The sequence below is a fragment of the Pholis gunnellus genome, assembly GCF_910591455.1.
Source record: "Pholis gunnellus genome assembly, chromosome: 17".
NCBI lineage: Eukaryota > Metazoa > Chordata > Actinopteri > Perciformes > Pholidae > Pholis > Pholis gunnellus.
The window spans coordinates 7,276,070-7,288,208 of NC_136544.1; the positions used below are offsets into that span (position 1 = coordinate 7,276,070).

At 43.9% G+C, this 12,139-nt stretch overlaps 1 protein-coding gene across 1 annotated transcript; it reads left to right on the forward strand.

Annotated features, from left to right (window-relative positions):
- Window positions 1–3,145: 3,145 nt before the first annotated feature.
- Window positions 3,146–10,902, forward strand: nptxra (neuronal pentraxin receptor a; the record flags this gene model as incomplete). The annotated part of the gene is made up of 5 exons (XM_079177092.1): window positions 3,146–3,859; window positions 8,010–8,292; window positions 8,690–8,931; window positions 10,020–10,199; window positions 10,672–10,902. 5 exons carry the CDS (start codon window positions 3,146–3,148, stop codon window positions 10,900–10,902), a joined length of 1,650 nt encoding a protein of 549 aa, XP_079033218.1.
- Between the last annotated feature and the right edge of the window lie 1,237 nt (window positions 10,903–12,139).

Here is a 12,139-nt window from a genome sequence, read left to right on the forward strand (position 1 = left end):
GGTACGAGGATTGATTGTATTTTATTCTATTAGATGCATGTGTGTGAGAGAATCCACACAGGAAATAAAGAGTAAACTGGGAAACCTTCTTGGGTTAGTTGTTCATAGTTTAATAGATTACTGAAGGCCCTGGCAGAGAGACAGGGAGCGCGAGAGAGCGAGAGCGAGAGAGAGAGAGAGAGAGAGAGAGAGAGAGAGAGAGAGAGAGAGAGAGAGCCTTGTACACTAGATGGCACCATAAACTTACTGGACACATGACTTGAATTTTAAACAGCTTTATAACACCCCTGATTTAATCTCTTTCTTCTTCCCTCATCTTTTCTCCTCATGAAGTAAAAACTTTTCTTCAATATTTCAGGTGTTAGCACATAAACCCACTCTGAATACTAACAATTTGTTACACAAGAAGCTGACTTCTATGGATTTAGTGCCACATACTGAGTGTTGGTAGTAGTATATATCGGATCACCAGTCGTGTGGGGTGGGGGGGGCAAAAGTATAGAATAAAAAAAATATTAAATATGCGTTAATATTTGAATGCAGTGAGTAAGAAGTAGCTATTTTACACTATTCACAATACTGTTTAATCTATAACAGTTCATTGTATGTTATTAACTGATCACATGTTTTGTGTCTCTTTATCTGCCCAGTAACAATGAGCTAAATGCTAAAAGAGTACGGTATTTCTCTCTGATGTGAGTATAGAAGTATAACGTATCATGAAATGAATACAAGATAATACCCAAGAAAAGTACAAGTACCCCAAAATTATACTTCAGCACAGTGCTTAAGTAAATATACTTTGGTACTTTCCACCACTGCAGACCATTAGTGGCTCTCTGATGTACTCTTCATTCCGCTGACACAGTAGACATTTAAATATAGCTTATTTAATTACAGCTGCAACAATCAAGCAGCAGAGGCAGCAAATACATCAGAAGAAGGAAAAACAACATTCACATACAAAACAATCACACTGAAAACCTTCAAATATGTATAAAAAAACCTTTTTCACTGCCACAATTCATTTTGTTTCCCATCCCCCTAAAGAGGTTAAGTCCCCCGCTTACGAAGAAGTCAACGGAGAAAAGGTCCCACGATGTTTTTAGACTCTCGGAGTAGCGGCTCTGACTAAATCCCCATCACAGCTTATGGATCAAATCCTGTGGAAAAAGTGCATTAACACAATGAAAAATTCCCAGCAAGAGAAACTTTAAAAGCTCCAACGCCACTGCAGCATACAGCATAAAGGTCATGGGCGACTTATGATAATTCAAGCTCAGACTTACTGGCCACAGAGTCTCTCACGGAGGCTTTTATAGACATAAAAGATCAGCAGTATATTGCCATCATTAACTGGGCAGCGGTGTCCAGACTGCTTCACCCACGCTGGCCTTCCTAATGCACTCGTACCCCCTCTGCAGCGAAATAAAACATAAGTTTATACTGTAATCCCCAAATGCATTCATGTACAGAGCCGGTGTTTACACCTTCATCACACTAAAACCCTGAAATAAAAACCATTTAAAGCTACAAGCATCGCCACGACCATCATTAGATGTAACACAGCGACGAGCATGGGGCGGAAATGACTGCAATAAGAACCCACACTACTGCTGCAACGCAGCCAAAAGTGCCACCAGTGACATTTAGTGTGCACGCTGAATACACAAGTGGGGAGCTCAGCAATCAGTCTTGCTTTTGTGCGAGAAGTGATTGTTTTGTATTTGCTTTCCCCGGGCTCTTGTCTCCATCTCTGCAGGAGTACTCAACAATCTACTTTACTATTCTAGTGTTCCAGTGCAGACTGAGAGTCCCCAGCTATTTTTTGCTGCAGACACATCTCACGCCGTCTCACGCCGTCTCACGCCGTCTCCCCTCACCCGTCTTCTATTAGAGCTCTCAGCGCCTGGGACTTTGAGAAGTCTTAGCTTAAATCCCACTTAATACTTGTGTGAGAATGCACATCACACACTCACTTTGCACACACGGTCGAAGAGTTTTCTCACTCCTGTCTGTGTGTGTGTGTGTGTGTGTGTGTGTGTGATTCATTTTCCCTCACTCAGTTTCTCTCACGCATGCTGATAAATATGTTTTTTCAATTACGTGTGTGTGCATGTGCATCACATTGAGATTAAAATGTATTTTTTACTGCCAAGCATGGCGTAATGAGATGTACCCTAATATCAGCAGGGCTGCATCGTGCTCTGTGACACACACACACACACACACACACACACACACACCTACACACACCTACACACACACACACACACACACACACACACACACACAAGCACATAAACCCCCAGCTATAGGGCCATCATTCCGTCATCTCTGCTGCTGTAGAGCTGTTCTACAGGGGGCTTTTAGGCTGACTTATGGCCATCCACACATTGCATTACAGTAGGTCTGTAATGTGTTGCTGAGCAAGAAAATATTCAGCCCAAGGGAGAGGGGGGGGGGGGGGGGGACAATTTCCTGATATGAGGCCGATTATTATGCATGCCGAGGAGATCCAATTTAGAATTTGCATCTTCAATGAAAGCTTGAGTAGAAAAGAAAAGTGACAAAGGAGACACAAATGCACCCTCTTCTCTCTACAATGTGGCTTCTAACAGCAACAAGATATTTGATAGGATATACCTATCACAGATTATACTTTAAACACAGCCGGGAAAGTTAGGCACATGCTAAAAAGATCAAATGGATAAAAAAAATGTGCTACATGGACCCCCCCCCCCCCCCCCCCTCTCTCTCTCTCTCTCTCTCTTTCTCTCTCTCTCTCACTCCCCCTCCTCATTCTGCTTCAGTATTAACAGGCTGGATTCTGCCTGTATGAGGACATGCGCGCTGAACAGGGGGGAGGAGGTCTATCGCAGACTGTTTCTGATGTTCTGTGTTGACTCAATTATGGTGCAGAACTCTCATTTTCTGATCGCCTGTTCTTGTGGAAAAGAGAAAAAGTGAGGAGTTTTTTTTATTTTTTCTCCAACATTTACAGACATGAAAATAAATTGACGCGTTTGTTGTTTTGGAGCTTTGGGTTTCTTACGGAGTCAGAGTTATTATTATTAGATTTTTCTAATAATCGATCTCCCCCGCCGCCACCCTGAAGTTCATTGTTGTTATCTTGGCCGCCGGGATGGTGGCCTTCATCGGAGCGGTAATCTGCATCATCGCAGCCGTCCACACCGGTTCCTCCAGGGCTGCCGCGGCACAACAGCAACCAACCACCGACAACCACTCGCTGTATCCGGACGCGGTGGCGCAGAGCCCCGCTGCAGCGGGCTCCGTGGCCCGGGCCGGATCTTTGGGCGCTCTCCATGGTTCTGAAACGCCCGATTCGGAATCACCGACCTTCAACATCGGGCTCAGCGGGCTGGACGGGGTCTCTGGACTCACGGGTCACGACCCGACGGTCAGTCGACTCATCTGCACGCCGATCCCTGCCGGGGAGTGCAACCCGAAGAACTTTCAGCAACAAGCGGAAGACCCGTCGCTGTACGCGGGGGAAGACTGGGGCTACCTCCGCACCACCGCGGAAGAGCTCCGGCAGACCGTTCTGCAGCAAAAGGACCAGATATTAACGGACCAGCGGACCATCAGGGAGCTGACGGGGAAACTATCCGAGTGCGAGAAGGGGCTGGACGGAAGGAGCAGCGGCGCGGACAGACGGCGGAGCGCTGCGGGGCTGTGGGGGGGCAAAAGCACGGAGGAGGAGACGCACCTGGAGCGGATCATGGTGCGGGACAGCCCGGGTTCGACGCCCGACAGCGTTCACCTGCTCACCGTTCGGGCTGTGGATGAGCTGGAGCAGGCTATCACTCAGCTCAAAGACCGCATAGAGAAACTGGAGGTAGGTAGAGTTTGAAGGAAATTACCCCTCCACGTAAATCATCTCCTGCATGCCGCTAAAACAATTCTTGGGAAGCAGTTTTGGGTCCCACATGATTGGATTTTGAGGCCATAAATCAGGGTCCCTCTATTTTTTTAATCATTATTGTAGTCTATAACTCAAACTCTAGCTACATTTTGTTGTAATAAGTGATGGTCAGAGTTGAGCATAGCTATTTTTGTCTTTTCTCCACTCTTATAATACCCTTTAGGACAATTGGGCATGCATGCCTGGTTTATGAAAACAAGGGGTTTCAATATTGAATGAGAACAAGTGAGTTATCCAAAAGCTTTTGTGTGTGATATGGGATATTGGCAGCCATATAAAGAAACAATATGAGACCATCTATTTTATTACTTACCACATAATATGATCAACTGCATCATTTTAAAATGATATCGATGTTAATTGCTGATAACATCAACATTTAATGATTTCGTATGATCATAACCATCTGTTTATGTCATTAATAATACATGAATTGATTGCTTTGGCACGGCGGATGCTCATTTTTAACGCCAAGTAAACAGAATGAGATTTAAAGTCAAAAGAAGGGGAGAGAGGCGAGATGAGGATAAAGGGGGAGGAGGAAAAAAAGGAGCAGCAGGAGGAGGTGGAGGAGAGAGTATAGCAGAGTAACATGAAACACGCTCTCATCTGGCCAGAATCCGATGATGTATAACCTCAATTTTGGCTAAAGACATACCATACATAATGTATGAGTTGCCTATATTTGTAGAAAGCTCAGACTTAAAGTGATTCTCTGCAGTGTAGTATACTCACTCTGTGCTAGCGTATGTAGGACATGTCTGCGTGGGTCATTTTCTTTGTGGATTATAAACACTTTGTTATTCTATATGGCCGCTGACAGATGGAATCCTCTAGAAAGCAAAAGGGTTGAATAATCACCATGTTTTACACTTTTCAAGAACACATTTCCCTTTTGACAGAATGAGATCTGAGTGGATTTCACAGGTCTTTTGTAGTTCAACCTAAAACACGATCCTGTAGCGCGTGTGTGTCTTTTACCATCCAAGTCACGTTTCCGAGTACAGGAGCTACATGGGCTATACTTCAGTAGCACATTGTGGTGTTTACATCGGATGCTATGGCGAATATAGAAGAAGAGCCCTCATCTGGGATTAGTCAGGTCAAATAATATTCCAAATCGGATACGTTTTCCTTTAACTTTTAGCACGTACTGCAGCTGCCCTTTCAAAGTCCGCATTGTTGCATGCTCTATGCTTTCAGTTGGGACCTACTGTACTTCCTCATAACATTGCACATTGAACTTTGACCCTCTTCCTTATATATCCGCTGCACAGAGGATTGTGGGTCAGAGTAGAGATATGCTGGCTTGCATACTGCAAAAAGCGACCGGCTGCATCCCGGTATTTTTGTCATACTGCATTTGTCATACTATGTATGAGGACATGCTAAATATCTTTCTGGCACACTAAATTGTATGCTTGTATGGGTATTGGAGCGCACAGTATGTTAAATTCCTATTACCATTAGCATTCAAGACCAGACCACATGAAGCACACAAGGTGATATGGCTGCAAATGGTGTGACTGTGCAGTTGCTGGAATGCTTTTCCATTTCCAGCGTACCTACCAGTACACTCAGTACCACAGTTTCTGATAACAGTTTGACCAATTGTGAATTTTCTTTCCACAAAATCATTACGATTTCCATCATAACCAGCTGCTCAACAACAGTAAGCACTCTGTAATACTGCACTGATGCGGCTCCAGTGTGGAGATCTTTGGCACTGAGCTTTACCTTTAGTATTGGCTCTTGTTTTCATGCGGATGTTTTGCATCTGGCTCGTTAACAGGCAGCATGGATGGGTGTTAAGTCACTGTAGCACTTTCAATGTTCATATGGACGCTGACAGTTTGACATTTATGCATATCGAATTCCAAAATGCTTCATTGCTGTGATGCTCTGCCAACGTTTTAGCACTTTAAAAAATCTGGCAAACGTGCAGAAATGGCAGCTTTCCTGAAATGGAAGTGACAATTACCGTTTTATCTTGAGTATACCTTAATAAATAAACTCATCAAGGAAGCTTGAAGTTCTATTAGTGGAAACGCTGCATGAAACATGATAATGTGTGGCTGATAAAAATACAAGAGGCAACATGGTTGTGAAGTCAGTGTGAGGTATGTGTAGGTGTGTTCACTATTTTATGTCTTAAGAACAATAATGATGCCTGTAAAAAGTCCCCAGAAAGAGATCTCATGACCACACCTGAGACAGGGAGGATAAAACAAACGCTCCTGTGTGGAAATGAACTGCCCCCCTTCAGGTGCAATCACTTCCACTCAATGAGAGGTTTATACGCTGGCTTCCCTTTGCTCCCACTTTTTTTGACCTCAGCCATGATGTGTGCTTCCTGTCAATTTGTTGACTTCTTCCTTGCTTTGATTCACGTTACCCGCACAATATCCGTAGAGAGGATTTCTATTTGTAATGAGTCTGTTGTCCCTTTGCAGAGCTAAAACCACTCACACAGAAGTGACCGAAGAATTGATGTGAGATCTTCCTTTGAAAATGAAACAGCTCTGCATGAATGAAACAAGCTGACCTCTTCTCCTTCTGTGCTCGTATCCAACGAGTCGAGTCTAGTGCATTCATGTCCAACAATGCCTGCGCCACACTTGAGCAAATCTATAATACATTTTCTTCCCAGAAGATATTGCAATGTTGATCATATTCTCTAGAAATGTTTGACATCTGCACCTGCATTATAGCCTCGTCCTGTGCTCGATAAAATAACTATTGTACATTGAGAGTAGATCACCTATCATGGCAAGACTCTGAGAAAGCAAATGCATCATATAGTATACAGTGCATAACAAGGTCCAGTTTTAAAATAATTACTACCTCAAATGTGTTGGTACTTAATTATGTTTTATGACTTCATGGTAGGAACATTTACAATAAGGACATTTATTTTGCTCTATCCTTAGATAGGTATTTAAGGATAGTCAAGGATAGATGTCAAATATGATGATCTGAGGACCCATCCATCCTGATGAAGCAGGATACTTTATTATCTTTAGATATACTTTACTATGATTTTCACATCGTAGTTGTCATTGTAGGGATTAGCTCTCCTCCAAGTCTTTACTTTACCTGTATCGTATCTCATAGCTACATGTAAGCACTGAGCACACTCAATCTATTCTGTGTTATTTAACAAATTTCCCCCTGGGGATGAATAAAGTATCTATCTATCTATGTTAATTCCTTTGTGGTGCCTCTGTATTTCTACAGTACACTGTAACACAATGCTCAGTGGATATACTGGACCACGCAGGTTTTAGAAATCTTACAGCGTCTGTATTTCCCACATTCCCTCTCTTGTGGTTTGGCTATTTATTTCGGGGCACCATTATGCAAGGGAGCCTGGTAATTTTGTTGTTGACGGAAATAGTTGTCTTGGCTGAACTTCCCGTGTCTCACTTGGATACAGACAGTTTTGTTATGCTTCTCTGTGAAAGTCTTTGTCGCAAAAGAGCTTAAAGGTGCATGCCAGAAATCCCACGGTAATATGAAAACATCAACAAATAAAACCCAGAATCAACTCTAAGTAAATCTGCAAAAGCAGCTGCAGCCGGCATTCAGTTAGCTTAGCTTAGCATAAAGACATGGAAACGGCGGGAAACACCAAGCACGGCTCTCTCTGAAGGTGAAAAAAAAATCAAGAAGTTCTCTAATTAAGCCGTTAAGCCTAATTTGAGTAATCTGTACAAAAAAACAATTAGTAAAAACAACACTGTTGCTTTTATAGGAGGTAATGTTGGGATTTGTGATTTTACTGGGTTATGTTCAGGACTATTTCTTGGCAGGGTATCTAGCAAAAATCTCCTTAAAGAAATGTTGAACTACTCTGTAAGGACAAAACATTAACTACAGCAAAGTGAAACCTTAATAAATGAGCCCCGTTGTATAGCCAGCTGTGATGTAATGTCTCAGTTATTAACTGGGTGTAATAACTTTTCCTTTCATGCAACCGAGCTAATGTTGAGATTCACTGCTATAGTAGTAAATACATAATACCTGTGAACCAGTTTTCACCCACTGTATCCCTCCTCTGCAGTCAGACATCGGCCCATTTCCTCACAACCAGACGGACAGCAGCACCTCAGGAGCGCCAGTGGAAGGCGGCGTGTCGGGCGGCCCGGAAAGGTTGGCCGATCCCGGGCACAGGGCCGGTGCGGACAGGCCCTGGAGGATGGAAGACTTGGAGGGGGAGCTGGAGAAGAAGGTGGAGCTGCTGGAGAAAGAGAGAAAAACCATGAGGCTGGAAACAGAGAAGCACAGGCAGGAAATCGACCGGGGCATCAACAAGCTCCACCATCGACTCTCAGGGCTGGAGGGAGGTCGGTATTGACAGAGGGGAGGAAAAGAAGGAAATGATGTGTAAATGAAAATACAATAACAGAAGGAAGGGAGACATGCATAAGTGACTGTAATGAATCACTCGCAGAATGACTCAATTCACTAATGAGAAATAATTTGGCATGAAAGTTACCTCCTATGTTTTATTTTTGTATTACTCTTAATCAAATCAGGCCAAATCAGGGTTTCTATTTGATAAATAAATGATGTTTAACTGCTGGAAAAATAGGGAAAGAAAATCTAAAAGACTATCAAATCCATGCCCTGCCTAACATTTTCAGATCACATGAAGGAGTGGAGTCTATGAGATTAGCAGGAAATCTATTTTCCCAGATAGATGATTAAATTGATTTCTCTATGTTGTATCCGTACTCTCAGGTGTGTCAGGGCATTCCTTCCCAGAGGGCTACAGGCTGTCCTTCCCAACCCGGACAAACTACATGTACGCTGTTGTGAAACACTCCATCCCGGCGCTGCGGGCCTTCACCGTCTGCCTGTGGCTGCGGCCCGCGGAGGGAGGCATCGGGACGCCTCTGTCTTACGCTGTTTCCGAGCAACCCAACGAACTGGTGCTGCTGCAAGGCCTGCATACCCCCACTGAGCTGCTCATCAACGACAAGGTACGCCATCGGTCAAGAGGCTGAGCCTCCGCTGTATATCTGAACTGACCTGTCCACTGCTTGACAGCAATTCATTTTCCCGAGGAGATTTATGTCACGGTTAGTGGGTAATGTTTCAAACTATGTATTGATTGATATAAGTATTATTAAGTCGACACAAACCCTCTACAGTCTGTAGAGAGCACATCATTATGAGTCCATTTTCTGCAGAACTTTATTTCAATGAATGCAAAGGGATATAGAAACTGCATACACCGACATAAACATATATTACCGTAATTATTGACAATCATTTTATAATATATTAAACACCATAGTGCCAGGATAAATTGCTCAATTGTTGCGAGATAAATAGATTAAGATTGACATGAAGTGTGCATGCATTACTACCTATTACTTAGTAAACATATGTGGCGTACTCTATCCAAACAAATACCGATTTTAACATACACAGGTTTTCTTTAATAATATGTCCGTGCCTTTTGAATAAAAAACATAAAGGATAAAAAAACTAATTTCAAACAGAGAACACTACCTGTTAATAGCTTTGCCTGTTAGTAACTGGATCCCCCCCACTATCACCCACTACTGCTTTCTACTCGGCTCACCCACTTTTTGGAATGTTACCAGCATCACTGCGCTGTATATAAACAGCATTATAGTCTTGATTAGAATCTTTAATGTCTCCTACAGAAGAAGTAGTGCACGGTACTAGCATGCAAATGAGTGGAACACATCAAACGGCAGAGCCAATTTAGCAGACAAGCTAAACAGCCTCATTCATGTGTTTAAATGACACATTAATGCACCACATTGACAGCACTGCAGGGTGGTGTAGTGCAGTGCAGTGACTAGTATAATTCAATGAAGTCATTATGGTAATCGATGCCCTGGGGGAAGGTTTTGTGTCCTTGGAGGTAGCCGGGTGTCTTTGGGACTTAGGGAATACTGCACAACAGGCAACAGAGGAAACAGGAGAGACATAAGATAACAGAGGGACGTCACACAGCTATACAGCTACTTCCTGTCTCACCTCCAAATGGGGGAGACTTCTCCTGAGCTGCCCTCTTGCTCTCCCCCGTTGCTAGGTGGCGCAGTTGCCTCTAAACCTCTCCAGGGGCAGCTGGCAGCACATCTGCGTGAGCTGGAGCCAGAGGGGAGGAGCCTGGCAGGCCTACCAGGGGGGAAAGCTGCGGGGCGAGGGCCACGGGCTGGCAGCCGGACATCACGTCCGACCTGGAGGAGTGCTCATACTGGGGCAGGAGCAGGTGAGTGCATGAAATGAGGGAGTGAAAGACTGAATGAATGACGTATTCAGTGCATGGATGCAGGTAATGCTTACTCCAAAATAAATCTAGTTTAGAATGCCCTTCAGGCTTCTGCTGACTACAGCGCTGCAAGCTAATTTCAGTTTGGTTTGGAGTATACTGCGAAACAAAGAGGTGTGCTGTTGTAGTGTTGGGTGGATAAGGTTGTGTGTCTGCATAATGGTCCGAAGCATCACGGTTAACAGCCTATAGGGGGCCCTCATCCAGATCCAGGAGAACCCCTCTCGCATGGCGTATTTGTTCAGTTGTGGGGTTTTTTTATCACAATTCCTTCATCTTGCTCACAAGCAAGTCCACATTCATGCCCAAGGCAGCAGAACAGTCTAAGCTGAGCCTTTGTCTGTTTTTAAGTAGAAGTGTTTCTGTCTTCAATCACACCTCTCTCTGTAACGTGACTCTTCTTTTTCTCCAGGATTCTCTGGGCGGAGGGTTTGACTCATCCCAGGCCCTGGTTGGGGAGTTGTCCCAGGTGGGTCTTTGGGACCGGGTCCTGTCTGCTAACCAGGTGGCCAGCTTGGCCCGCTGTGGCAGGGTGACCCAGGGCAGTGTGGCCCCCTGGACCGAGAACGGAGTTGAGGTTTACGGTGGAGCAACCAAGGACCCGGGAGAGCCTTGTAGTAAACACAACAGGAGTTCTCAATGACCGATGGGGCAAAGGGGAAGGGACAGAAAGAAGGGAGGGGTAAAGTTGTAGCCCTTTCAAGAAAGTAGGATTCTGCACATTAATAGCACTGCTACAACATTTTTTAAACATCTATGTGTGGCATGGACTGACAAGTTTGTAAAAAATTGAAAATGTATGGTATGCATATCTATATGACGTGAGTAGAAGACGGTTTGCAGTTACTCTACCACACGTCTAGTAATCAATGGGGGCCCACTGGAAAATTGTGCAATACAAGATGAGATTCCTCATAAATAAAGCTTATTAGATTCATGTCCAGATTCAGGCCACACTAAACTATTTTGTCATTGGTCCAAGCTAATGTAAGCAACTAATGTCAACGTTAACTACGTGAATACTAGGACGCAATTGAACCTTCTGCTGGTTATTCATTTGTGAGAAAATGGAAAAGCAACGACACAGTGATGCTCAGCTGACCGAAGGTAGTTTGATTAGGTAACAAACTGTTTTTTAACCTTTTAAAGGAATTGTGAACGTTCTGGAAAATATGCCTATTTGCTTTCTTGCTCATGTCTGTACAGTAAATCAGCAGCCAGCTAACTTAGCTTAGGATGAAGACTAAAAAAAAAAGGGCGGAAATGTTCGCCTGGCTCCGTCCAAAAGTAACGAGATCTACCTACCAGCATCTCTAAAGCTCACCAATTAACACGTTATAGTTTGTTTGTTTAATCAGCACAAATATTTATTAAAATTAGTCGTTTTAAGACTTTGTCGTTTCGCACAAACACGTTCATTTGTGAGCTTTAGGCGAAATGTGTTACGTTTGGACAAAGCCATGCTAGCTTTTCCCACCTGTTACCAGTCTTTATGCTAAGCACAGTTAGCCTGCTGCTGCTGCTGCTGGTGGCTTCCTGCTGGCGTGCATAGCTGCATGTGAGTGACTCTTCTGACCAAACGCTCAAGAAAGACTCTCAAGAACGCAAATAAGTGTACTTCCCGAAATGTTGAACAGAAATGTTGAATCAGATTAGAGGAGCTGAGAAAACTGTGCAAACATGCCCACTATCTATTTTATTCCTTTGAGACGGCCGAGCTGGGAGAACTTCAACGGGTCGTTCACAGCTGCTGTAGAATGAGAGTTGTTGACCTCCACTAAGGCGGCCAGACCTCGTGTAAAACCTCTGAGATCCCTCCATGAGTGCAGCCTGGGTCTGGGTGGAGTTAATTAAGAGCTGTGACAGCTTTAGAGGAGGGA